At 43.0% G+C, this 26,861-nt stretch overlaps 6 protein-coding genes across 7 annotated transcripts in view; 3 read left to right on the forward strand and 3 right to left on the reverse strand.

The window, feature by feature from the left end:
• Positions 1-478: 478 nt before the first annotated feature.
• LOC108043174 lies at positions 479-12,827 on the forward strand. 2 transcript variants are annotated; one of them, XM_017121742.2, is made up of 7 exons: positions 479-568; positions 707-783; positions 8,498-9,056; positions 9,123-9,355; positions 9,419-9,749; positions 9,811-11,533; positions 11,605-12,827. In XM_017121742.2, exons 3-7 carry the CDS (start codon positions 8,517-8,519, stop codon positions 11,937-11,939), a joined length of 3,162 nt encoding a protein of 1,053 aa, XP_016977231.2. In that variant the 5' UTR covers positions 479-568; positions 707-783; positions 8,498-8,516; the 3' UTR covers positions 11,940-12,827. The 2 variants fall into 2 exon arrangements, with proteins under 2 accessions (XP_016977231.2, XP_016977232.2); XM_017121743.2 differs by lacking the exon at positions 479-568 and adding an exon at positions 627-646.
• Positions 12,388-13,472, reverse strand: LOC108043176. The gene has a single exon (XM_017121745.1). It carries the CDS (start codon positions 13,140-13,142, stop codon positions 12,825-12,827), a length of 318 nt encoding a protein of 105 aa, XP_016977234.1. The 5' UTR covers positions 13,143-13,472; the 3' UTR covers positions 12,388-12,824.
• Positions 13,473-13,592: 120 nt separating this feature from the next.
• On the forward strand, positions 13,593-17,064 carry LOC108043177. Its single transcript, XM_017121747.2, has 2 exons — positions 13,593-13,666; positions 16,384-17,064. The coding sequence occupies exon 2, from the start codon at positions 16,406-16,408 to the stop codon at positions 16,619-16,621; it is 216 nt and encodes a 71-aa protein (XP_016977236.1). The 5' UTR covers positions 13,593-13,666; positions 16,384-16,405; the 3' UTR covers positions 16,622-17,064.
• Positions 13,674-16,309, reverse strand: LOC108043175 (probable hydroxyacid-oxoacid transhydrogenase, mitochondrial). The gene is made up of 5 exons (XM_017121744.2): positions 16,210-16,309; positions 16,061-16,145; positions 14,855-15,229; positions 14,644-14,785; positions 13,674-14,427 (listed from the first exon to the last, which is right to left on the reverse strand). The coding sequence occupies exons 1-5, from the start codon at positions 16,257-16,259 to the stop codon at positions 13,685-13,687; spliced, it is 1,395 nt and encodes a 464-aa protein (XP_016977233.1). The 5' UTR covers positions 16,260-16,309; the 3' UTR covers positions 13,674-13,684.
• A 306-nt stretch (positions 17,065-17,370) lies between the features above and the next one.
• LOC108043179 lies at positions 17,371-17,745 on the forward strand. The gene has a single exon (XM_017121752.2). The coding sequence runs from the start codon at positions 17,395-17,397 to the stop codon at positions 17,545-17,547; it is 153 nt and encodes a 50-aa protein (XP_016977241.1). The 5' UTR covers positions 17,371-17,394; the 3' UTR covers positions 17,548-17,745.
• The window catches only part of LOC108043172 (kazrin), a 51,345-nt gene continuing 42,218 nt past the window's right edge, over positions 17,735-26,861 (reverse strand). The window contains 9 exon segments of the mRNA XM_044456532.1: positions 17,735-18,887; positions 18,890-19,115; positions 19,177-19,200; positions 20,070-20,181; positions 23,117-23,261; positions 23,379-23,540; positions 24,867-25,361; positions 25,907-26,106; positions 26,780-26,840. Of these exon segments, the coding sequence (XP_044312467.1) occupies positions 18,658-18,887; positions 18,890-19,115; positions 19,177-19,200; positions 20,070-20,181; positions 23,117-23,261; positions 23,379-23,540; positions 24,867-25,361; positions 25,907-26,106; positions 26,780-26,840 (1,655 nt within the window). The 3' untranslated portion in view covers positions 17,735-18,657.

Raw genomic sequence — 26,861 nt, forward strand, 5'->3', positions numbered from 1 at the left:
TTTTAAAGGGTTCGATGCGCCATCTATTGTAAGTTTACAGCACTTGAAAATTTTAAGTGAGTTAAATACATCATGTATACGGCCGAATACTTTCAAATTAGCGACGCCATCAACCAGTCAAATGAATCTACTCTACAATAGTTATTTATTGTGACTTGTGACATATATCGATATGCAGATGCTCTAATCGATCTTCTAAGCCTAGCTTAACTTTAGAGTATTTAATTTAAAGTACAAAAAATAATTTTCATCTTGCTCATACTTAGCAATTCCACAGCATTTTTATTTTTTAGGGACAAGTATAAGTTGAAGTCACAAACATACGATTTGTAGGCATAATCTTGGACTGCTGGAGCGACTTATCAATAGTGGCGTTCTTTTTCGACTGAAAAATACAAAAATGTAATCGATGTTTCTCCAAAGTGAATACGATCGACTTATCGATAGTGGAACCTATTTCCGTTGACATTCAACAAGTGTTGCACTGAACCCTCAGTTGAGTTTCGAACTTCAACAGGAGTTGAATACGCGCTAGAGTAGAAAGCGATCTTACGAGTCAACCGGATCGGTAAAGCAAAACAAGCCAGCGGAATTAACAGACGAGCACGTGATCAGCGTTGCCAATCGTAAATTACATCCGTGTGCCGTACCTAAAACTTCATACCACCGGTGTGCCAATCAACTAAAGTTTGTGTGTTTCTTTTAGCGATCAAATATCAAATTCTTGGATTACCACCACACTTCACTTAGTGACCAGTTGTCTGCAAGCAGACCGCTTATAAGGTGAGTTTTTTGGAGAATCAAAACCATCTACATTTTAAGGAATCGTATTGAATCTCGTTTGTGAGTCGGAGTTCTGGAGTTTTTGGAACTGCAGGGGCTTATGGGATGGCGGGGTTTTGGGGAAGGGTAACTGAAAGAAAAGTGCAGTGCAAGCGAGGGATGGCATTTCGTCATGCTAAAGAGTGAGTGGAAGTGGGATCACGCTAGTGGCACCCCTGCCACCTAGCAGTTGTCTCGCTCTCTGAGCGTATCTTTCCGTCGCTGTAAGTGTGTGTGTGTTCGTGTATCTGCTACCTGTGTATCTGCCTTACCTGCCATATCTCAAAAAACATACCGAAACGCACTCACACACTGGCGACTCGCCTGCAGCTGCTCTTGCGGGTGTGTGTGTGAGAGTGGTAACTTGTGGGTATATTAGTGCTGTGGTGACATATAAATTTCAAACCTGAGTCGCAATTATCTGAATATATTCTGCAGTCTGCGGGATCATATTTTTTTGGTTTAAGACCACCCACCAATTTTATCAGTCGGGGCAAATAAGTTCCCATTTTATTTATACCAACAAAAAATACGAGCTCTTAATCCCAGTTAAGGCAAATGCACTGGGAAAGCGAAACAGTCAGGGAAAAAACAGTTAAGAGACAACGCGTTTACTTTTCACAACAACAAAAGCCACAAGGTAGATAAGATTACACCTGCATATGTATTTGTATTTGTGATTCTCTTCGCAGTGTGTGTGTGCGAGTACTGAAAGGGGAAAAACGAGAGGGAAAGGGGTGAAGAAACCGGTAATGCATTTACTCAAAAAGAAGTCACCTTCATAACAAACTCAACGCTCTGCTGCAAAAACACAACATGCTCAACTGTCACAGCCAGAGAGATAAATCTATATAGTTTGGGTCCGACCATGATCGAAGTTTGCATATGCCACATACTACCAAAAGTATGTGAAAGATGGGCAAACCGAGAGTATTGGAAAAGCTGAGCTCGACCAGAGACTCGCTTTTTTTTCCAGCTCCAAAGGTCGAACGAAATACGTATAATGGCCATATATACCACAAGTTCGTGTTTAATCGGCTTTGAGAGCTTCCTGTAGTATCGGCCAATTAATCACAGACCAAAAACTTCGATAACGGCCACGAAAAAATTCTGGAAAATAAATTATTTATTTCTATGCATAATTCAGAACCAGTTCCAATCGATTTTCAATTTTAATGCTAGCCTTTTTTTTATAACCATCTTCGTTGGCTGTGGCGGGCACGAAGCTGGAATTTAAATGAAATGTACCGAGATCTCTGGGCAATAAACACACGCTCATTTGATTTTGAGGTGCGACTCGGATTTCCAGACGTAATCAACCAGTTCAGAGGAGTGCACTGTGAATTCCTGGAGAACGATTTGGTATGCAAATTTCGCCCCCAGCTCGAATTATTCTTGGGCAGGGCACTCGATCCGCCACAGGATCACCCGCATATAGTGTGACAAGCTGTCGCCAGTCGGCTGACGAATACGGGTGGCATTATCTAATCGCAACATAAGCCGGTTCCACATAGGAACCTCCGCCCGTACCCATTTGTACTTTAACACAGATAAAGAGCCGAAAAGCAAACACGGGCCAGTTGAGACTTTGACTCGCTCCGCTGAGAGTTAATGAGGTCACAGTACTCTCCGCTCTAGCTGGTTTCATGGCTGGTAATTGGCCGGAGGTAGTGGCTCCGCTCCGAGTACCAGTTGGCTCTATTTTTTGGACGTAGAGCAACGTAGAGGCTACGCCGTGGAGGGCAAATTATGAATACTTAAACACATATTTTATGGACAGCCGGAGCTGGGTTTAAGTGCCCAGCCAAACATTGGCCAACAAGTCTGTGGGATCTGGGTGTGTGGGTAAACCTGGCTTAGAGCCGTGTCTAACACAGAACTTAAGTGTCGGCACATGCGGCGTATGCGCGATATCACAGCTTTGCTCTGGCTCACTTAGAAGTTTTTTATTTGGCACATGATTGCCATACGAAAACAGCGAAGCGCTAAAGCAAACTATTTTCGAGCGACTTAACGATCAACGATCCAGGTTGTTTTGTTTTAACAGCCTGGTCAACAATGATGTCATTTGAATGGGATTTGGTTAGCTAGAGGGAAAGCCAAATGCAATGCTCTCTGGCAGCTTTTTTCACTGCTCAATTGAGCATGACGACCGCCTCGCATATTTCGCACCCACATTGCGTTGACATTTTACCTTAACCCTGAATCTAATCGATCAAGCCTGACAGTCAGACAGAGATAGGTATTAGCATTAATCAATTTCGGCCATAAACCATTAGTCATCCATTGATGGCTCCACCAAGCAGCTGACAAATGAAGAAATGTTTTGGCCCTATTCTCGGCCGCGACTTTCTCCCCTTTTGCAATTGTACTCAACGGAACTCAACGGTCTGGTCGGTTGGATGCTAAACCTCTTGGCGGGATCGCCTTGACTTGCTTTGCTTTCGGCTGACCATAACTCAAGATCTCCAGCCTAAGCCGATTTCACAGACTCAAAGCTTGGGTTCAGGGTCTCAGTTTTGGGCTCGGATCGTTACCCATTGCCTGGGCCAATGAAATGCAGAGACACTTGGATGGAAGTGACTCAGAGGAGTGCGCTTACGTGCTATGCACGCCGTTTGCGGCTCGGAATGCGGCTTGGAACGTGGCCAACTTACGTAGGTAAACGCCCAGTTGCAGTCATTTATACCCTTAATTTAAGCGATTCATTACTGGAGTAATATGCTCTACGCATTCCAAAAAAAGATGATTGCATACTCCAGTTTTGGCGTCATTGTGACTCAGTTTAAAAACCATTGAATATAAGAATGTCAACAATTCAATGATAGTCGCTTCTAGGAAATCACTGCTATTATCAATATTAACATTGGTTTGCATTGGTTTTCTATTAATTTTTTTTTTTTAAGTTTGTATCATCATTACTTTTTTTTTCATATTCCCAAACAATTGACTCATGGTTTACTCCGAAGTGACAAAAGGAAGTATAAATAAATTTCAAAAATGATTAGGTGCTTTTCTTTAAATAACAACCAATGAATATATTTTAAATTCATTTTAACGCCCGCGCATTCTTCGGAAATGCTTAAAAGACATTTGCCGGGCTTAAAAGATGGCTAAAACAACTAAAACAATCTTGCTTAATGGTCGTCTGTGTGAACTTATGAAGCAACAAATAAATATTATTGTTAATACCTTTAAGGTGATTGCAGAACCATTGACAACCGTGATCTGTGGCATTCAATACTATAAGTGGTAGGTGCTTAGCACTCGACATTTAATAAATATATAGATGGCTCAGCGGGTTGACAATTCCAGGCATTCGTCTCTAGAAACGCTCGTTCGACCGATAACCAATACGTGATGGTAAAACGCCTTTGTTATTGAAAACAAAGCCTCGTTCGAGTGCAAAGTTTAGCGCAAAAAGGTTGCAAAAAAAAGTTTTTTTGAAAACTAACACTTGGTTGGGTAAACAAATCAGGTTTCCGTCGACTAGACAGCACAATGAAAAGCGCTTTTCAGCTGGCGGCGGGAAAGTCGTGTCACAGCCAGACTTCTAGCCATCCAGCACTGTAAAAGTCGGAAGCTGGGACAGAAAAGCAGTACAGATATCGCTAATGAACCGCCCCCGCCCGGTGAAAGCCGGTTTCTCATACTCACCGCCTCCTTAAGTTCTTAATTTATGCCCCGCTTCCTGCTTCAGCATCAGGGCTATATATACGATGCACCCGATGATATTGCTCGATCCGAACAAAGGGCAATTGCAGGCAAGGAAGCAGGCATAAATATCTGATCCCAATGGCTGAAATCAATTTACGGCAGCTTTAATAACTGAATTTCGGTGCAGGGACTTCCCTCCGATAACAGCAAATGACATTTTAATTCCGATCGATCAAGAGGTATTACTTAACGATCGCTTTTAGTTAAGAAAGGTGATTTCCTTCGCAAGAAGTTGCAGCTGGTGCAAAATTATGCTCTGCCAATATATGTAATTAGTTGAGGCTCCAGAGACCTTTTAGATTAGCTTTACGAGTTCCTATAATCTGAAAGCATTTGAAATGGTGATTGTAGACAATATATGTCAATATATGTATTGAATAGACAATAAAAAGTGTTTTTGCGATTAAACTATTTACGTAAGCGTAATTACATTATTATGATTCTTAAAGCGCACATTCCCTGCAGAGGGTTCAAGCAACTCGAACGTGACACAATCGGTTATTATATAGAAATTCGCTTTGGAAATGTTTGAGTTTGAGCGAATTGAAATGGCTTTTAGCAAGAATTTTTCGTAACTCGTAAAGTCATCTGCCTGACTTTTGGCTGCCACCGGGCAAACCTGGCTCACACAGCTGCTCCGAGTGGCAATTTCCAGCCAAAAACCAGTCTGGCCATCTTTCAAAGGCAACAGTTTCCCCCTTTTTTACTGACTGCGTGCTGGTGTGTGTGGTCAAATGTCGGCATTTTTTATACTTTTGTGTATATTTTTTATCGCTCGCCTTGGGCAATTGCGTCCATTGTACTGCCTGGCTGCAAAAAATTAACGTTGCAGAAATTATGTGTATGCCGGAATGGCGTCAACCGAATAGGACACACCACTCTAATGTACGGGTGAAATTCGATCTCTGAACAGTTGGCCAGCGGTGTGTTTTTTTGGCCAGAAATCATGATCGTAATTCGCCATCAAACTCGTGATGCTAATGAATCGGTCAACAAATTTGACGGCGTCGTGATCCGCAGATTAAAGGCCGGATGGAATTGGTTTTGAGCCACCCTAATGAAGACATCAGCTGAGGCATTTCCGTTCTGCCAGTCTTCCTTGTCTTCCCAAGGATCGATATCCTTAAAAGGAACAGATGAGATCCCAAAGAAATGCAATATTCTACCTAAACGTCCGTTCCTCTCGTTTCACTTCCTGTTAACGCCAGCTATTTTTACCCAGACAGCTTCATTATTATCCGCCCACGCACACAGACATGTTATTTGAATGTTTCGGGTATTTCTGGGTATTTGCCAGAGACATTTTTGTGTTGATCTTAAGTCGGAGTCAAGGCGAAACTACCTGAGTTCGATAACGTAGGCCGAGGTTCATTTGCTGACCTTGCTGATCCCGTTGCTCTCGCTCCGGAGGAATGCAGGCCCACTCTTTTTCGGGAATATAATTTATAATATTGGCTGGCCAGGGGTCGCACCCAGTTCCAATTTCAGAACGTCGCACCCATGCACAATTCGATAACCACATGACTTTTCTGGGCAACTTGATACTAAAACACTAAAGGAAGCAAGCTACTTCAAGCCGAAGAGTATACACTCTTGCAGATATTTTAGAAATAAAATATTCTATAAAAGTTTCATCCAGATAGCTTTAAAATTGGGAGACTAGTTTGCGTTGAAACGGACAGATGAACATTGCTGGATCGACACTCTTGATTATTATGATTATGCTTATAAAGAATACTTAATTGCTAACTTTGTTAGGATATTATAATCCCCTTTGCAAGAGTATAATGAGGTCTGGAGGCCCTCATGGGAAACGTAATATGTTGATAATCCCGACCACATGCCTACATTCTTTAAACCAGTTGATAAGCTCCCAAAAACAAGCGATAAACCCAAACCAAATTATAATAATAAATCTAAGCTTGCAGACGTTTACGTTTTAACAAAACTTCGTTGGTATCACGACTTTAAATCAGTTGGATATCCGATACCCCGACGAAGTGTGCCTATAAATTCTAAACAAAACGATACGTTTCCGTATTGGGTTACGTCGAGTGCAGGGCCATTAAGTATAACAGGGCGAGATCGGGGTTTATCTCGATCGAATGTCAAAGTGTTCTACAAACAGTTTCAGGAAAGCATTTCCCCATTGGCTAATAGTTAATTACATGCACGACACTACAATGCACTCAGAAATATATGTATATCGATCAATGAGGGGGGGCGAGATCGGTTATATCCCGACTAGTGCTAATCTTTACAGCTGTAGATAGCCACAGCAATATGATGAATTGGCTGACTCACGAATTTCCGAGTGAAAAACGTATTTGCATACATGTACAAGTATGGCCAGTGCCAGTGCCAGTTACCGGTTTCTCTCTAAACTTGAACAGCACCGCTCCACAACACACAACACACAGAGACTGCTGTCGAATAGCCCAGTTCATGCGGACATCTGTGTATACACATATCGCCGCAATGACAGAAATGGAATTAATTATGGTCGTAGTGTCGGCGGCGCCTTGGCCCAAGCCAAAGCCAATCCAAAGCAATCCAAAGCAAACCAAACCAAACCAAGCCAAATCAAAGCCAATTCAAAGCGAGCCAAAAAACGCCGTCTGGCTCACAACATCTTTCGTGACTCGATGAAATGCTAGCCGAAAGACCTAAACACGTTTCATGCAGTTTTCCCTTCGGCTTTTCGCTGCAGCTCTGTGGCAATCTCAGCCAGTCAACTTGACACCCACTCACAACTCTGAGCTGGCTAAGCGGTTTTCTGGGGTCTAATGAAATGCTCTAACATACGATATGTGCACACGTATATTCCCATATATTGGCTGGATAAATGCGATCTATTCTGGCCGCGTTAACTGCGCACTTTGCATTCGCTGGCTGGCTCAGATCTCGCGATCCCGGGTCGTTTGCCTGGTTACAAAAATTAATACCTAAAGCTCTTTGTTTACGGATCGGCGGGCCACGGTCTCGAATTATGTGTTTGTTTTGCCATGAAAACGCAGGCAAACACAGGCGGGCTTTCAAAAGGGGCATCCGCAACGGAATCCGCATCGAATGGCTGGAAAATGCATTCCGAAGGGGACAATTGCATAAGGCTCGAAGAGTCGCGTTTTCAGGCTGCTTTCGGAATTTTCTAAGAACCAGCAAGCTGGCAAACGAGTTCTTAATTGGCGTCAAGAAACGCTCCGTGGGGATTCCCCTGCTCGAATCGATTCATAAGCCACGTTATTACTTAATCGTTTGGTTAGGGTGTGCAAGTCAGTCGCCTTTTAATCAAAGGGCAAATAAACCGAAAGCCAAATAAATAAATAAATAAGCCATGGGCTCCAGCTGGCGACAGTCGAAACTCGAATTGAGATTGAAAGTCAGCGTTTCTGTATCTGATCGAGTGAGGCAACTTTCCGATTTGCTTTGCTAACCGCTGATATACACTCGTATTTTTAAGGGAAGGGAAGTACTTTACGGATATGGTCGAAAGTGCCAACTGCTTTCGCCCAATTCTGAGTAACGATTTGAAAATACGAGGAGAATCATTTACGCTTGTTTATCAGGCGACAACGAAACAATTGCCATTAAACGATAAGCAAACAATTGGCAAATTCGTGGATTCGGCTTGGTGTACTGACTAAATTAGCATGGTCAATGATGTCAGCTCTCGGGTGCCAAAGTGCCAATGAGGGGAGTCAACATGGCTCACCGTTTCGCCACGCAGATCGTCGATTTTGGGGGAAGTGAGTGATACAGAGTCCGTATTCTGAGGCCAGCCATGACTACAGCAACTTCCCCTGAATGTTGTTGATTCAATAAGCGTATATCTGCTTATCTGGCTCCAGCAATTAGCGATAAGATAAGTTGGCTCCATTGGGTGTGAGTCGTCTGTTTTTCAGTTTCTTGCAAGTGGCCATAACTGTACAACGCGCACTTTTCGCTTGGTCCATTTCAGTTTGCCCATCTACCGAAGAATGGGTCGCAAGTCGACTTGCAGGCTGGTCCTGCTGTTGGCCTTCAGCCTGGCTCTAATCCACGCCAGCCACTCATACCCCGAGAGCCAAAAGATCAAGTACGTCCACGATGATCTGACGGAAAACGAGCTGGACTCCGGCGAGGATGTGAGTCCCGCCGAGAGCCTGCCCAAAATCTCCACGCCCAAGGCTAAGGAACTAACCGTGGAGACGACCACCAAGAGCGCGGATACCACGACCACGTCCTCGGACACCGAAAGGTCCCTCAGCGCCGAGGCCATCAAGGACCTGTTGGAGGCGGCCAAGCACAGCCAAGCGCTGATCGAGGATCCGCACTTCAACCAGATGATCAACGCCACGTCCACGTCTAAGGCAAAGAACTCCACCGACGTTGGGGATAACTACGATGACTACTCCTACGACGAGGATGACTACGACTATTCCAACGAGGACAAGGAGACGACCACCTCCAGTCCCAAAAAGAGCAAGGCCAAGCCCAAGCTGCAGCCCATCGTGGACACAGCCTCATCGAAGCCTAAGGTACTGTTGATAAAGATATATATATGCACAATATCGGAAAGTATAGTTATTTTATTTACACTCTAGGGCAAGACCAGCGATCAAAAGACCAAGGAAAAGACTAACGACATCGACAGCGACTCTCAATACGAGTACGACGACGATTTGGATGAGGACAATGATGATGATGAGGAGGACGATGCTTCTGACGATCTTTTGACCGACGATGAGCAGGTTGAGTTCAGCGAGAACGTGCCCTGCCCGCGATTCTGTACTTGCGCCCGAAATGTCAACAACTACCTGGTTGCCACCTGCAGAAGGTTGGTCATTGAGAATTCCCTAAATCCTTTAGAGCTTTGATAAGCAATCCAAATCCTTTGCAGACTCGACGTGGGCACCCAGAGGTTTGGCTCGGACATCACGGACCTGGTGGTGACCAATGTGGGTCCCAAATACCCCATCCTGATGGGCCCCAAATTCTTCTCGAACCTTGGCCTCAAGAACGTGGCTTCGATCAAGATTGCCAACTGCACCTTGGAGTACTTGCACGCAGAGGCCTTCCACGGGCTGAACGAGCTGTATGCGGTTAACTTGACGGATGTGGGCTTGGCCATCATCAATCCGGATACCTTTGTTACGAACAAGAAGTTGCGCATGCTGACCATCTCGGGTAACGACCTAAGCGTAATGTCCGCCGTTCGCTATATTTTGAAGGTGGGTAGTCCTATATAATCATTCAAAGTTGATCAATGCCTGATACACCTGTGTTTCGTAGTCTTCCAGCATCGAGGAGCTGGACATCTCGCGCAACAACCTCATCGAGCTGCACCCCAAGGCCTTCTCCCAGCTCTCCAATATCGTTTACATCAACCTGAGCCAAAACAGCCTGAAGAAGGTGCCCGAGAAGGCGTTTGAGAACATTACAATGCTGGAGGAATTGGACCTGTCCTACAACTCACTGACTGAACTGCCCCGCGATATCTTCAATGGCACCTCTCTGTCCATTCTGCACCTGAAGTACAATACCTTCAATGGCGACCTGCACTTTGGCACCAAGGATCTGCAGCAGGTGGATCTGAGCTTCAACGCGATTGTCCAGGTGCACCACACCATGTTCGACAAGATGCCCGGCCTGACCAGCCTGAACCTCAAGGGCAACGGCATCAAAAAGATTCAGCCGGACTCCTTCCTCACGCTGAAGAGTCTGCGGCACATCGATCTGTCGATCAACGAACTGGACCAGATCTCGGGAATGATGTTCTTCAAGAACTCCGAGCTGGACGTCATCCGCTTGAACGATAATCCTCGTCTAAACCAGCTGCCCACCGATGGCTTCCTGAGCTACAGCGGCGAGTTCACTGTGTACTACCTGGACCTTTCCAACTGTGCCATCGGTGCACTGGGCCACAAGGCCTTCGCCACCATGCCCCATCTGACCACCTTGAAGTTGGCCTGGAACAATATCAACCACCTGCCCCGTGAGATTTTCACAGGACTTACCAAGCTGATTGATTTGGATCTGAGCAACAATCTGATTCCCCGCATGGACGATCTGATCTTCGAGGACAATGGAGAGCTGACCAAGCTCAGCCTGGCCGGCAACCCCATCAGCCGCTTGTCCGTGCGCCTCTTCGAGCCACTGCATCAACTGCGTTCCCTGGACGTCAATGACTGCGAACTGACCGCCCTGCTCTCCGATCGCCAAGCAAACATGGTTTACAAGATCTTCGACAGCCTGCGCAGCTTCAACGCCTCTGGAAACCTGATCAAGAAGATCTCCTCGGAGGATGTGAAGAGCTTCAAGAACCTGCGCTCCCTGGATATCACCAACAATCCTCTGAAGTGCACCCGCGATTTCCAGGACTTCATCAGCTACGTCACTCTGCAGATGCAGATGACTCCCAAGCGCATGCCCGTGCTGGCCAATCTGGAGGACGATGCCACCATCGTGGAGCTGGAGACGCAGGCGCAGGCCGGATGGGCGACTCTGGCTCACCAGGTGTGCAAGCACGAAGAGGGATCAGATCTGCTGGATGAGAAGAAGGCCGACAGCGCCGAGGCCAAGCTGGAGAAGCGTCTGAAGGAGAGCGAGAAGAAGCTGGACGAGGACGAGGAGAAGCTGCTGAGTGTCCTGGACAAGAGTGTGCTGGACAAGAGCCGTCTGAGTAGCATGCAGAAGATCATGAAGGGATCGGTCAACGCCGAAACCCAGAAGCCAGAGGAGGACAGTGCCGAGGAGACCATTAACAATGGCGGCGAGGATAAGGATGACGACGTTAGCGACTATGACAGCGAGGAGGACGATGACGATGATGACGAGGACGACGACGACGATGAGAGGTTCGAGGAGGAAAGGAAGAAGGGCAAGGCCAAGAGCGAGTCGGACAAGGCCTTTGACACGTTTGTGAACAAGGAACTGAAGCCCCTGCTTAAGGATGAAGGCGTCAAGGCGGAGGAGGTGGATATGTCCGAGGAGACGAACGACAGGTTCCTGTTGGGTGAGTTTTCCTTTAAGGATTTAGGCCTAGGAAATTGTAAGACTAACAGAATCTTATCCTATCCACTCCAGATAAACTTGGCTTTGTCAGCGAAAGCGGGGAATCGGATGAGTTCACTGAGAAGGTGATCTTCCACGGCCGACTGTCCTACGACACGGTGGTCCCACTGATCATCGTGTCCTTCTGCCTGCTGATCATCGTGCTGTCCATCGCCCGGGTGATCTACGTGGTGCTCCGGAAGCGTGGCGAGCGTTACCGCATGGCCCTGCTGGCATCGAAGAACTCGTTCGTGTACCAAAAGCTGAGCGAGGACATCGTGAAGCCCACCACCAGCAAGGACCAGAAACAGCCCAAGCATCTGAAGCAGCCCAAGGTGCACCGGTACGCGCCCATCAACCAGGTCTAAGTCCACCTGGAATCAGCAGTTCCGGGCCGGACTTCGCGGAAGTCGAACGAGTTGCGCTGTTTTTCTAATTTATAAGTTTATTGATAGTTGAACAAGTGGAAATCGCATCAGACAATTGACTACACACAAGCACAAGAATGAAAAGAAACAGGAGGGGGAACTCGTCGAGGAGCAGCAGTTGGCAGTTAAAAGTATTAGCGAAAGTGCGAGGAAACAAAGCAACAACTGAGAAATACTTGAATCCAAATAAGAGAGAGAAGAAATCGTAACAGCAAATTCCTTTATCCCTGAAATAGCCTATCCCGCCTAGTCCTGTTGCAACCAGTCAAAAGGTAATTGGCAACAGCAGAGGGGGGGTTTAGAAAAAGCGTTTGATTAGCAACCGTTTCGAGAGCAACGGACTTGCCACTGATCGAACCAGTGCCTTATAACCCACATCCAATATATCCATACTTATGAGAATTTCGGGAACAACTTGAAGATTTAGTGCCATTTTGCCAAAATTCAAACCGAGCGAAAATTATTAAACAACATTAGTGTTTCTAAAACTGAGTGTCAGTCAGGAACGAGAAACGAGGAGCAAAGAGCAGAAAGTAGCGAGGGTCTGTGTAGCAAAGAATAGGAAGACTCCCTAAAATAACGTCTGATTTTTAATCTGATCAAGAGATGAGCGAAATAATTAATGCATAAACTATGTTAAGTCTTTTTTATTACCTTTTTTCCAATCGAAGTCAAGCAACCGCTTGACTTTTTCGACTTTGAAACCAATTCCGAAAACAATAAATTATTTTAACCAAACCGATGGTAATCTTTACAATGCATACTTAATAGACATACATACGTACTTTTAACAATAACATGCCTTTCAATAAAATTGAATATATTTTATCTGCGTTCAATAAAAGACTCGAGTGGGCTGATATTCACTTCCTCCTTTGCGTAGAGCGTTAGCTTCCTCCGAAAGCCGAGTGCAAAGTCGTTTACTTCCTTATCCCGCTTCAATTCCTCCCGGATTTGGCGCCACATCCGTTCGAATCCACTGTCGAAGGGCATGCCCAGGAATCGATTGTGTCTGGATCGGAGTTCCTCGCCGATCTGCTGCCACATTAGCTCGAACTCCCTGTCGTAGGGCATCCCAATGAACTTGCTCTCACAGTCGGAGTAATCGAACATGAAGGAATACTCGTGTTTGATATGGCGCATGTCGAATATCTACAATTCTATTTAATTTAAATATAAGCAGTATATTTTAAAGTCCATATGCATACGATGACCAAAACTGGTAAGATTAACGCCGAAGGAATGGATTGAAGTGTTATGACTATGTACTTCTTATTCAGAATTTTTGGTTTTCAAAATAATATGATTATTTTTTAAAAATATTCAAAGAAGCAGCGTGGATCTTGTCACTCCGGCATAAAAACTAAAACTGAAATCTTAGAACCAGAACAAAAGAGAGCCCAAAACATTATGCTGAATATACATAAAGTCAATTGCGCCAAAGAACATAAACAAAGGCAAGGAATCAAATTGCAAGAGATTCTGTATAGGATTTTTAATGGTATTTTTCATACATACATATATTCATAAAAAAGTCCGTTCTGGTCGCTTTTAAGCTTAGTATTTATGTTTGTGAAGTTGGAATTATGAAAGCTTAAGTATGGTCAGTTTAAAGAAGGAATCCGTTAGTTTAACACCTTTTCTTGAAGCGAACAAGTTGAGCGTGGGTAAGTCTAATTCCCAAATTAATATACCACCATGGAGTTCTCGAAGAGCTGCGACAGGTTTTCCTCCGTCTGAGCCCTGGGTGCCAACTTAGTGATCCTCTCCTGGGGCAAGGTTCCCTCGACCAGTGCGGGCACATCGCTGCTGGAGAATCCCAGCTCACGGAGGCCATTTTCAATGCCCGCGCGTTGCATAAAGCCGCGTACAGTGTCCGCCAAAAGTCGACCGGCGTCTGATTTTCGAACACCTTGCACATCTGCCCCCAGCAACTGGGCAGCCTCCAAGTGGCGATCCGGGCAGGCGGGTGCAGTGAACTCAAACACAGCCGGAGCACTGATCACCACCGATAGTCCATGAGGAATGAGAGCGTGATCCGCCGCGTAACCCTTCGGCTTGTAGTCCCTCACATTTCCGGAAATCGGGTAGGACAGTCCATGGCACAGGTGCACTCCGGCATTGCCGAAGCCCACGCCTGCCATCGTGGATGCCAAGTGCATCTGGGAACGGGCCTCCAGATTATCGGGCTGGTAAATTGCATCCACAAAGTTCTTGCGTATCGCCTCCAAGGCAAACCGAGCCCACACATCCGACACGGGATTTCTGCCCTGGTACGTAGGTCTCAGGCTGGGATCACTGGGCGCCGGACCTCGTTCCCTGTAATCCACCGCCGTGAAGCTCTCCAGGGCGTGGCAAAAAACATCAAAGCCAGCGAAGGCCATCACACGTTCCGGCTGGGACAAGGTGTGCAGGGGATCAATCAGAGCTGAGGTTATACAAACAGATAATTAGCTAGTGAAATATATATTTAATGGGGCATGTTCCGGTTTTCACTTGGATAATTAGCTTAAATTGAATTTAAAAATTCAAAAGAATTAGCATTTTATCACATATTCAATTTCATGTAATGAAACCATATTGAATTCAACAGAAAGTCAATAAAAATAATGCTAGAAACAGGTCGGCCTGTTAAAGTTCTTACCTAAAGTAGGCTTTAGGAATTTGCTGGATATCCCAGTTTTGGCGTGCAATTTCTTGTAGTCAAATATAGCCACTCCAGTGGTTTCCGAACCAGTTCCCGAGGTGGTGGGCATGGCAATCAGAGGCTTCAGCTTCACAGATATCTGAAGGGAGTTATATATAACCAATTTAACTTATCATATAACCAATTATGTAAACCATGTAGACTTCACCTCCTTGCACTTGCCAATTGGACAGTTGACGTAGTCCAAAAACTCAGCCTCCGGATCACTGCTAAACAGATTGGCTGCCTTGGCCGTGTCCATGGCTGATCCTCCTCCAATGGCCAGAAAGGCATCGAACTCCTTGCGACGGGCAAACTCTGCGGCATGCCACATGCTGCCATCCGTGGGCTCCACCCGCGTTTCATCGTACATTTCGTAGTTGATTCCATGGCGGGCCAGTGAATCTAAAGCCACTTTCACGGATGGCAACTGTGCCACATTTCTGTCCGTAACCAAACACACCCTCTGGGCTCCCAAGTTACGAAGATCAGCTCCCACTTCCGCACTTACTCCAGGTCCAAATCGCACAGTTGAGGCGGACATCTAGGAAATATGAAAGGAATTTATTAATAAGTTGATTATTGGTACATTTATTTATTGGTGGGAAATAAGAATTTCTTAATTCTTAAATTCAAAAGTTTTTTTTTTATTCATTCTTTAAATCTTTTTTTTTTTGAAAAGTTCTTAAAAGTTATGCTTCTTACTTTTGGTTAGTATATTCAGGTAATCATATAACTTATACGGGTTTTGGGGGTACAAAGTTTAAGGTACAAATTTCGCTATGAATTAACTTGGAAACATTATTTTTTTGATAATATAAGTGATAAATGTAAATGTTTCTTTTAGAAGAACCAAATTAAAAAGAGATTTTTTTATAGAAATAAAAAAAATCGTCGGACTTAAACTGACTATATACAAGAAATACAGGTTTTGGGGATCCAAAATTCAATGTAAAAACTTCGCTTTATGAGTTAATTTAGAAACATTATCAACATTTTTAATATGGATAATATAAAGTATAATATAAAGTATATATAAAGTATATATAAAGTATATGGATAGTATAAAGTATAGTTAATGTATCTTTCAGAAGACTAACAAGAATGATAATAAGATTTCATTGACAGAATTAAAAATATTTATTAATAAAATCACTTTATCATTCTTCACCTCTTCTTCACATATGATCTATGTATCTCAGTAGTTCAACTAAATATTATACATTTTTAATGCAGAGTCTGTGGTTTTTCTGAATGTTTAAATTGTTTAATTTTCATGGGACAGGTATATTTAAAATAGATTATTATCTTAAACAGACTTTGGCAGTCTGTCTGGAGATGCAGGTGTTTCAAAGTCCAAGTTATAGCCACTTACCTCAAAGGCGTATTCCATGCGACCAGTTTGGGAGGCGGAAGGCGCAGCTGATCCATAATTATGCGAGTGGGCGGGGCACTTGCAGCTATAGAAGTTTTAAAATATTTATTCTATTAAGAAAACAATAATAGTTAAGTTTTTAATCTTACGAGTTGGCCACGATCGTGTTGATCAAACTCAAAACATTCTTGCGCGACATTATGTACACAAATGAAAGCAGCTGATTGGATTCTTCGTCTGATAAGAACGCGAATCGATAGCTGGCGCCGAACGATAACACTTCTTAATCGATAGCTAACTTTTTGAATTTTTTTTCTTTGCAGCTTTCAAAAATAGAACCCGAAAATGTGCGACTACCAGAGGGAATACTCCTTTATTTTTGAGGACAGCTCCTGCGAGGGCGACGTCTCGATGGCCGTCCACGACAATGGATTCGAGTCCTTGTGGCAGCAGGTGGGCGAGGAGATGCGAAGGGAGCGGGAGATGAACGAGCTCGAGCAACTTTTCCAGCAAAAGTTGACCCTGAGTCCGCCGGCCTTCGCAGATCCATGGAGATTCTGACCGAACCGCTTAAAGCCAGCTCATTGTGATATTTGTATATAATAGAATTAGCAGATCATCAATCATTCGCCATAATAGTGGCCTTCGTTAGAGCATTTTTGACAAGTGCTCGTAGATTTTATATTATAACTACCAGTCCGAAACGGTTATTGTATACTTTTGTTCAAGCTTAGTTTATGAAGTCATCTGTCCGTGTTTTCAAATGTTTGCTTTCGTGAAAATTCGCTTTGTTTTGTCACTTTACCAAGTAATCAATTTGTACCAAGCTCATGATTGTCCTAGATCTTAAATTGGCAATGCCTTGCCTTCGATATGGTAAACCAATTGTATTGGCCCAAAGAACACACAATGTATACAAGAGCAAAGTGGGAAGCTCAAAATTGTCAAATCCTTACCCAAAACGATTCAAATAAATTTACAATGTACATATACATAAAGTAAAATCGTTTGAAAAACTATTCATTTTTAATTAGCGATCCCAGAGAGAGATGTGACTGCGATTCAATTGTAATGGGAACAATTGTTCGATGGAGCTAATTACCTAAATGTATGTCCGCCCATTTTTCGCGCTAGATTTACAACTCAACTTGGCGCGTTATCAGCCGCGATCTGCGAACATAAACAACTGGCAATGGTAAACGATGTTGACGGCTATTCTCCTCATTAGCATGCAGATTGTCGCCGATCTGCTGGGCGCCAGAACATAAAACGTTCGATTCCCGGCCGATTGGTCAGCAGTTTGCATCCAACTGGTGATTACTCGACATCGCGAGATGAAGTGGCTAAGCGTGTTCCTGGTTTTCGGAATCCTCGGGCTCATCGGCAGCCTGGGCACCCTATCGATGGCGGAACCCCATCCGGAACCCAAGGGTCGTCCCCACACCACCCGACGTCCGAGGAACGACAACGACAGCGATCGACGCTAGCAATCCGGGCGGATGGAGGAGATGGAGGACAAGGTCCAGCGAAGATGCACCGATCCGCAGAAGACACAGGAGGCACATCGACTCTCGGTGAAGGTGAAATGTTTTGGAGTCGAGAAAATGCAATATGTTGAGGTCCTGCTCATCTAGCGGGCGGGATTTCCCCGGTTACACAATAAAGACGCTTCCGTTTACAACAGAGTTTTGATCATTGGTTTATTCGATAGTTTCTTCGTCATAGGTCTAGAGTTAAATTGGTCAGCTTAATAATACCCTGACGCTTACGGGGATTCTTCGATACTGATAGATTGGCGGATTAAGCGGGCTGACTGACTTTCTTTGGTTGTGCGAGGGTTTTGGGGAGTGCGTTTGTAATTACCATATACTTGATTCTGTTTCTGTATGTTTTCTTTTTCGTTTACCATTACCATGCGATATTGAACGTTGCTTAGGGCTTATCGTAATTTACAAAGTGCCGCCTTGCGCGGCTTATCAAATTTAATTCAATAGTTTCCGTTTCCATTTGCTTAGCTACGATAGTTTCGGTTACAAAATAATTTCAATTTATCTAAATTGCAATCGCATCTCCAGTGTCTGCGCATCAGCTTTTAATTCTGTGAGTATAGTACTTCCACCCAATCTGCCTCTCACTATTAAATCGGTTTAGAGCTAGCTTTACAGTTACAATTACAATTAGAATTACATATACGCGATTGATTAAACTATTCCAGTTGATTTGTGTTTAGGGTGGAGTGTTTGATTCGTTCTTCTTTGCCTGCGGATAGAGCGCTTAGTCTACACAATATTTATTTTGTTAATTACGTTTAGCATATAGTTCGTAGTTCTATCTGATTTGATCAAATGATTACTCGCTTATTTGTATTTCTCGACGCATATGTATCTGTATCTGCTGAATGCTTGTATCTTGTAGGTGGGTCTGACACTGACTTGAATATAATTGAGTTTGCTCGTAGAATCTAAGCTCAAATGCAGCTGGGAAGTTGGGTGAGTTGGTTGTTTGGTTTCTTGGGGAAGATGGGATTTTCATGCGGGAGTACAGCTGAGTATCTTTGGTTGTGGTAGTTATCATCCTATCTAGCTAGCGTTTCACTCTTATTCTGGCGACTCCGAGGATGCCGATATGCCCCCCAGGCTGCAGGCCCCCACGCTGCCCGCACTCGTCGATGCCCCAATGTCGCTGATGCTCTTCACCCGCCGCCGACTCTGCTCGTAGAGCATCTGGGGGTCGGTCATCACGCCATCCAGTATTCCCCCCACCGGCGGGGCGCTCACCCGATGTCCCGGCGGCGGACCATGACTGTAGATGCCCCCGGCCGAGGGATCGGCGGTGGAGCCGTCGTCGGCGGCGGCAGGAAGTGGTGGTAGTGCTGCTGCTGCTGCTGGGGATTCGTATGCGGATTCGGGTACTGGTGGCCTATGGTTGCGTATATTCCTCCGCCACCCTCGCTGCTGCTGTACGAAGGCGTTGGGGAGGTGGAGTTCCCAAAGGAACTGCGGTCGCCGGTGCGATGGGGTTTGCTGTTAAACCGAAAGGCTTTAGAAAGGGAGCTCTGCAAGAAGAAACAACAGGGTTACAGAAGGTATTTTCCAGTTCCAGAAGAGCCAACTCACCTGAGATCCTTTCCATGCCGAAATCTGTCCAGTAAACGTAACGAAAAGAACAAAATTTTAATGGTTTTAATTTGCTCAGCTATCACTAATTGTATCTCCTAAAAATGGACTAAACGATGGAAATCTTTCGGAACTGTCGTAAAGCTAATGTTGTTGCTAGGTGCCCAAATTTAAAGTATTAACAATTATATTTTTTATCCCCTATTTCCAGTGATAAAAATATGTGATTTCTATGGTATAATGTATGAAGTGATAAGCATGCTTATGTCTTGATAATATGGGATAATTGAAAAAAAGGAGTTTATAAATTTAGCTAGCACGAAATTCGCAGTAAAATTATATTAATATATTATACAGACCTGCTAAGAACTTTTATCGTGAAAAAATTTCGTCGAATTTACTAAAAGTATTCTATAATTTTAATCCAAATCAGATGTGAAAGCATAGTTTTGGACACCTTTTAAGTCGTTTTGAACCCCAAAATATTATTTGGCACTCTTTTCTAAGCAACTTTAAAATATCCCTTAAAGTATGCTGTAAAATATTTTACATTTTCCTTCACCAACGTTTTTTATCACCATTAAGAAATAGAAATATATCATTTAATCCTTGTAGAAACCTCAGAGAGAGAAATACAGTCACAAGAGATTTCAAAAACAACCATCATAAATTGAATTTTCAATTCCGATGAAAGCCTGTGAAAGCTGGGATTCAAACACTGGGGACAGCTTTTAGTGACTTAAATAATTTATGACATAGACACCGAGAGACACCAAAAGCTTCACGACAATTCAGGCTAAGGATACAGCAATATTGTTGGCTAGCAGATTATCCTATTTAAGACTTAATTGGATATAACTAGCTATGGGATATAAGTAGTCATAATTACTTACCCTGAGGTTGCCGCTCGAGCGGCGATCTGTTGTGGCATAGTGCTGCAGTCCGCCGGGTCCCGTTAGAGGCACTACGCCGCAACCGGAACGGATGCCCTGACCCAGAGTCGCTCTACACAACAAACATGGCAATTTCGATTTGCGAATTTTTGCATAGGTCGTATGCGTGTGCGTGTGTGTTGTGAGTGGGTGGTTATGGGGGTATATAACATGTTTGTGCATGTAGTTTCGGTTTTCATAGGCAGGCAGGCAGGCAGCACATTGAAGACAGGACACAGACGGCAGATAACGGGAGTGTGGAGAGTTGGAGATTGGAGTTTGGTGAGTTGGAGAGTGCGGGCGGGCAGGCAGAGCAGCAGAGATAGCGATACAGAGACAGAGAGAGCGAGAGCAGGCAAGGCAGGCACACATACACACACAGAAAGTGGTTTCATAGGTGTTGTTGTTGTTGTTTAGTTGTTGTTTAGTTGTTGTTGTACGGAAATGTTGTGGGTATTGTTGTCATTGTGTTGGTAATCGTGTTAGACAATCAAGCAGAGTTAGCAACAACAACAAGCCGTCGATTCGATTACCAAATTACGAAATTGAAGAGGAAACATACGGATGTGAAAGCAAAAGAGAGTGGATCAAATATATAGGAAAGATGGAAAAAGAAACGGGACAAAGACGAAAGAATCTGGTTAATCAATGTTGGAGAGTTACTTTTATTTGTTTTGTATTTGGCTATGGCACAATTAACTACACGTAGCGTAAAACAACAAAGAAATCAAGAGTCTATGGTGAGAGAAAACCCCCCGAAAGAAGAGAATGAAAAGGAAAAGTATTTAAAAAAAAAGAATAGCATTGCTAACAGACACGATATCAGCAGCCATAAAAATTTGTCATTTTTCAAGCCTTAGAATTCCAATCACACATAGTATCGATAGGGTATTTTTGTATATGCAGTGGTACTTATTAAGATGACAACGGTTATCTCTAGTTCAAGCTACTTAAAAACATTGATAACACATACATGGAACTTGTTTTCGAGTGTCTGCGTATGTTATTGAGTGTGTGTGTGAGAAATAGAGAGAGATAGGCTACTTAGTAAGCAAGTTTTACTTACAATTGACACTGTAGTTGCAAAATTGCAAAACCAAATTAACGACTTCTTATAGAAATTAACTTAGGGGAGCCACCCTGCGGTCACTAGAAAGTTTCCAAAATCTCTTGATACATACAATCAATATTCTCGGGTGCCCAAAAGTATGCAACGATAAATTCAACGATAAATGTATATAGCCATTCACACTAAGCAATCCATGTCCACGAAAGTAACATTATTTATTTGCATAATTTTTGGCACCGCAACTATTGTTGAAATTTTAGGGAACAGAACTTTATACCGCAGGGCAAACTCCCTCAAAACGCTTCACAGTATGCAACACCAAAACATGGACTATATCATCTAACCACGGAAATGTAGATGTGTATGTGTTCATGGACTTGTGTGCGAGTGTGTGGCTATGTAATTGGTCTTTAAGGTTCAATTGTGCGTTGGTGGCTGTCTGACCGACCTCAGAAAACAGCTCCTGTATCACAGAGAACTTTAGTGTTCCGGCCTAGTGACGAAAGACGCTTATGTGTGGAAGGGTGTGTGGTGGCATTTGCAATGCCCTGTCTTTGGCGTAACAAATAATATCTGAAATGTCTTTCCGCCTCGATTACATTGACGTAAGCCTTAACACTAGGTTTCTACTACATTAAATGCTTGACTTGTAAATCAACCTAAGTAAATGCAACGTTAAGCGCTCCTCGGGGAGTGTATCGTTTTAATATCGATATCGGATATGCAAAGCTTGGACACCTGTTTTTTGATGTGTGCGTTCCTAGTTCGATGCCTAAAGCACTTAATTATATTGTGTTATGATTACAGCTACTTCTACTAATCGGATGTGTGACTACTCTGCCGTGGATCTATCAACTATTCGTTATTACGAAATGACTAGCGCTGTGCTCCAGTTATTGTTCTCTTCCTATAGTTATTATCGTATCATCTTCATCAGCTTGGCTAAACAAATCTCTATGAATCCCGTTTGGTTTTTGATTATTCATTTTCGTTATCTTGTTCTTTGGTTCGTGCGGATTTAGTGGCCCTGCAATTTGGCCAATTGTCTGGAGGCTTCCATTTGAAATTCTTCCATTTGACAGTAAATAAGGTATCTGCATTTCGGATGTAGAAAATACAAATAAACATGGATCGAGATATTGGTTGGGAAAGAAAAGAGAGAGAAACATGGCCACAAGGGCCGCCATTAGTGCGATTCGCTTTATGGGGCGGTTTTATTTTGCTTAACAGATCGTCTAAGACACGTTCACATGATCAACAACGAAACAAAGTACTTATTACATTATTATCTAAAGATACAGGCTGGAGACCTTTACATACTTATGCACGAGTAGACAGATTTAGATACAGATATGACGTCGCATGATATGACATCTAATGAGTCGAGAAGTTGGCATTTCTGCAGCCATAGTTGATTGGGATGCGGAAGAAGACAGATGGATGGTATGCACATAAGAAGCAGCTTATAAACGAATGATCAAAGCACTAAATATAATAGCCAGAGATGAGTATGAATGAATGATGAGTGTATGTTTCGGGTGATGATGATAATGCGGAAGATGAAATGCAGTCTGAAGAGCTCCCACAGTAACGAAATACTTCCTGCTAGCAACTTCCAAACAAAAACAACTCTATAAAAGATACGTCTTAACGAAGGTGCAAAAATAAACACAAACACACAACGAAAACAGTTAACAGGAAAGTTATATAAACTCGGGGGAGGGGATGGAAATACAAAACGGCAATAACTCAATCAAAACAAAGACAACTCTAATCAAAACGCTGTATTACGCTACATATTTATGTTTCCACATTTCACATGTCACACCCGAGGGATTACACAAAGGACTCTCACACTCACACACACACACAGGACACACACACGCACACACAGATATCTAGATGGCTTTTGTGGGGTTGCTAAGCCCTAAAAACTTACCGTGCGGGCAAAATGAGGGCATCGAATTCCGTGTTGAGATGTCGCCGTATTATGTTCTTCGAGGGCGGAATGCCCAAGGCGGTGGCCATGGTGTCCCCAGAAAAGGATGGTTCCAGCACCACAAGGCCGCCGTGCACGCCGCTATCTGCAGGTGGGCGAGAAGGGTGGAAAGGTGTGGAAACAGGCATTAGAGTGGGTCAGAGGTCCCCTAATTGCTGCACGGAATGGCATAATCAAAGGGCCATCGATATGGCACACGCACCCTTCAGGTTGTCGGCGTACTCGCCCAGGTCGATGGATCGCACCCAGCGGATGAAGCGCTGGTTCGTCCACACAATGGGGTCCGTGTCCACCGTCTCCGATTGCACCCGCCGCATGGCCAGTGTCTGGCGGTCGTACTTCACGATGCGCAACACGTGGATGCCTGGCGGAAAGGAGGGAAGTGAAACGCTTTCGATTAGGTTACTACTTTTATCAGCAGACGAGAAAAATAATTACTTTTTATGTCATTTAATAAATAAACAATTTTTTCTTAATCGAATATATTGCCATAATCAAAAAGATGATTTAAAAGGAAACAAGAAGAAGATTTTCTGCAAAATTTAATCTAAATAGCTTTAAAACTGCGTAAAACAGACGGGCGGATGGACCCACGGACATGGTTAGATTGACTTCTTAGTGACGCTGACCTAGAATATATATACTTAATAGGGTCGGAAATGAGCCCTTCACTGAGTTACAAATTTTGACTGAAATTATAATACCCTCTACAAAGGTATACAAAAACATTTGATTTGTTTTGAAAATAGAAATGGTTGCTGAGTATAAATGTTTAAAATACACAATATTTTTAAGATTCTTGAATATGTTTCCAATATTCAATAGAATTCTAATCTAGAAAATCCCTCCGGAAATTGGAAATACTTAATAGGGTCGGAAATGAGCCCTTCACTGAGTTTCAAATTTTGACTGAAATTATAATACCCTCTACAAAGGTATACAAAAACATTTGATTTGTTTTGAAAATAGAAATGGTTGCTGAGTATAAATGTTTAAAATACACAATATTTTTAAGATTCTTGAATATGTTTCCAATATTCAATAGAATTCTAATCTAGAAAATCCCTCCGGAAATTGGAAATACTTAATAGGGTCGGAAATGAGCCCTTCACTGAGTTACAAATTTTGACTGAAATTATAATACCCTCTACAAAGGTATACAAAAACATTTGATTTGTTTTGAAAATAGAAATGGTTGCTGAGTATAAATGTTTAAAATGCACAATATTTTTAAGATTCTTGAATATGTTTCTAATATTCAATAGAACTCTAATCTAGAAAATCCCTCCGGAAATTGAAAATATATACCTTTTTAGGGGTTATTATAATACTAATCGGTATACAACTTTTACAGTCTTTAATATTTTCCACACACATATCAAGACTTTAAATTCTACGAATTGACTTATATCCATATGGTTGGATTGCGTAATTTCTTAGAACTTCTTAAAGTTTATTTTGGCATTAAAGGAGTCGAAACTCAATATTTAATAGTGGCCGTAGGCACAATCTTTCGGGATAAGTTCATTGTCCAATTAGTTTATTTTAAGTCTGTGAAAGTCCGGCTAATAGAACCTGAGATATTCCAGCAAGTAATACAAAAACATTAATGGTCGCAAAAATTCCAAATAAAATGAAAGATAAAGCCCTTTAAAATCTAATTATGTCTTTGAACTCAAACCACTCCTACCGTGGACAATGCTGGCCTGGTGGAACTTCCGCGTGACGCCCAGGAACTTCTCGAGCTCCTTCTTGGAGAGCGTGTCCAACATCCGGGCGTCGACGAGGGACTGCACGAAGGGCTCCGCATACTGGGGCAGTCCGATGTCCGGCAGCCACTCGGTGGCCACCCAAGTGTGGCCCAGCTGCGTGATGAGGGGGTAGCGGACCATCTCTGGACGCCGCTGCTCCTCGATGGCCAGCCGCAGCTTCTTGCGATGCATCGGGTGGGCGAGTCCCAGTCCCGCCTCCAGCTCCACGTCGTTCAGCTCCAGCAGCACCTTGCCGCTCTTCACGTTCTCGGCGCACCTGGCGCTGTACTGGGGCATTCCCAGGGCCACCTCCAGCCAGGCCAGCACCTGAGTGGCCCGCCAGCGGTCGATGGGCAGCTGGGAGGCCTCCCGCAGCAGACGCAGCTTCTCGGCATAGCCCTCCTCCGTCAGCGGATTCCACGAGTAGTCGGCATCTGCAAAGGGATAAATGTAGCATCATTGGGCATATGGATTTTGTAATCTTAATTATAGACTACATTATTTATTTTTATTCAAGTTTAATCCTGTTTAAGAACTGGGAATGGATTGACATTTAAACGAATAAGAAGATGGAACACAAAAGGTACGAGTTTTAGTCTTAATGGCAAGCTAAACGTGGTAGCTTAAACAATACTTTTAAAAATGTGAATGTAATTTGTATGCTATTTTCTTCCAACTTGTGTACTTTTCATATACTTTGTGGATATGTGTAAATAGAGGTTTTTTGTTTTCCAATACGTAAAATTTAAACCCCAAAATTAGTTAATTTTCTGAAACCAAAACCTCATTTTAGATTAATACGAATACAAGTTTATTAATTTAAAAATAATTTTGAGATGGCTAATTTGAGCTATGTCTATGTCTCGGATATATACATATATTTAGAATATGACTCCTCATATTTAAGTGGATAAGGACTTATTAGTATTTATGTTATAAAATATTTATAAAATACAATTATTTAAGCTTCAGCACTCACATTCAGTGACTCCATCGGCGGATAGAGCCTTGCTTTTATTCCGGGAGCGGGCAAACACCCGGGATATGCTTCCCCAAGTCCCGCCACGTCCATTGCGAGCTCCAAGTGGTCCACTTTTGTTGGCGCTGGCGAACTTCCTGCTGATGGCTCCACCACCTGGTCCTTCGGGATCCACAGGTGAGCCCAACTGCTCCACAGACCTGGTGGTATGGGAACAAATTTTCGTTTTAATTGGCTATATTTCCATTGTAAGCTGATCCCTAATCCATAAAATTGTTAGATAATTAATTATCCCAAAAATATTTGTACCCTTTTTTGCACTTATAGAAAATCCCAGAATGCAAATAAAAGTCTGTGCAAAAATTATACCCAACGTGTCATGTAATTTAAGCTGCCATTAATCATTTAATTTAGTTCCAGTAATTGCTGTCTAAATGTAATTAATTACAGCCATTCAAAGGTGGAGATTAAATTAAACAACGTGTGTAAAAAATATTTTGGCTTAACAAAATGATTTGTAATGCAAATATAAACAAAAGTTTTAAACAGGTAAAATTTGCTTTGGCTGGTTAAACAGTAAACATTAAATTATGGCTACACGAAGACCAGAGTGTAAATCAATAATTTAATGGACAATTATAGGGCTTATGGTTTTAGAAAAAGTAGTGTTGAGATAAAGTGTATTTCTTTAAAGACATAGTATCTTACATTTCAAAGTTTGTAGTGTAAATTAACCGGAACTTTGTGTTATAAATATTATGAAAGTTGAAAGGTTTGCGAGACACTAGTATTTTAATTTCATTTCAGAGCTATTGAGTGAAATTTGTAGGAACATATATGTTTAAATATACATATATTTATCTTTAATAATACCTTGAGTAGGCAGCCGAGTTGAGAGGAGACAATGTGGGGCTGCGTTCCTTGGGTGTGCCAACTGAAATAGAAATTCGGTTAG

Source organism: Drosophila rhopaloa, unplaced genomic scaffold, assembly GCF_018152115.1.
Source record: "Drosophila rhopaloa isolate 14029-0021.01 unplaced genomic scaffold, ASM1815211v1 contig_115, whole genome shotgun sequence".
Taxonomy (NCBI): Eukaryota; Metazoa; Arthropoda; class Insecta; order Diptera; family Drosophilidae; genus Drosophila; species Drosophila rhopaloa.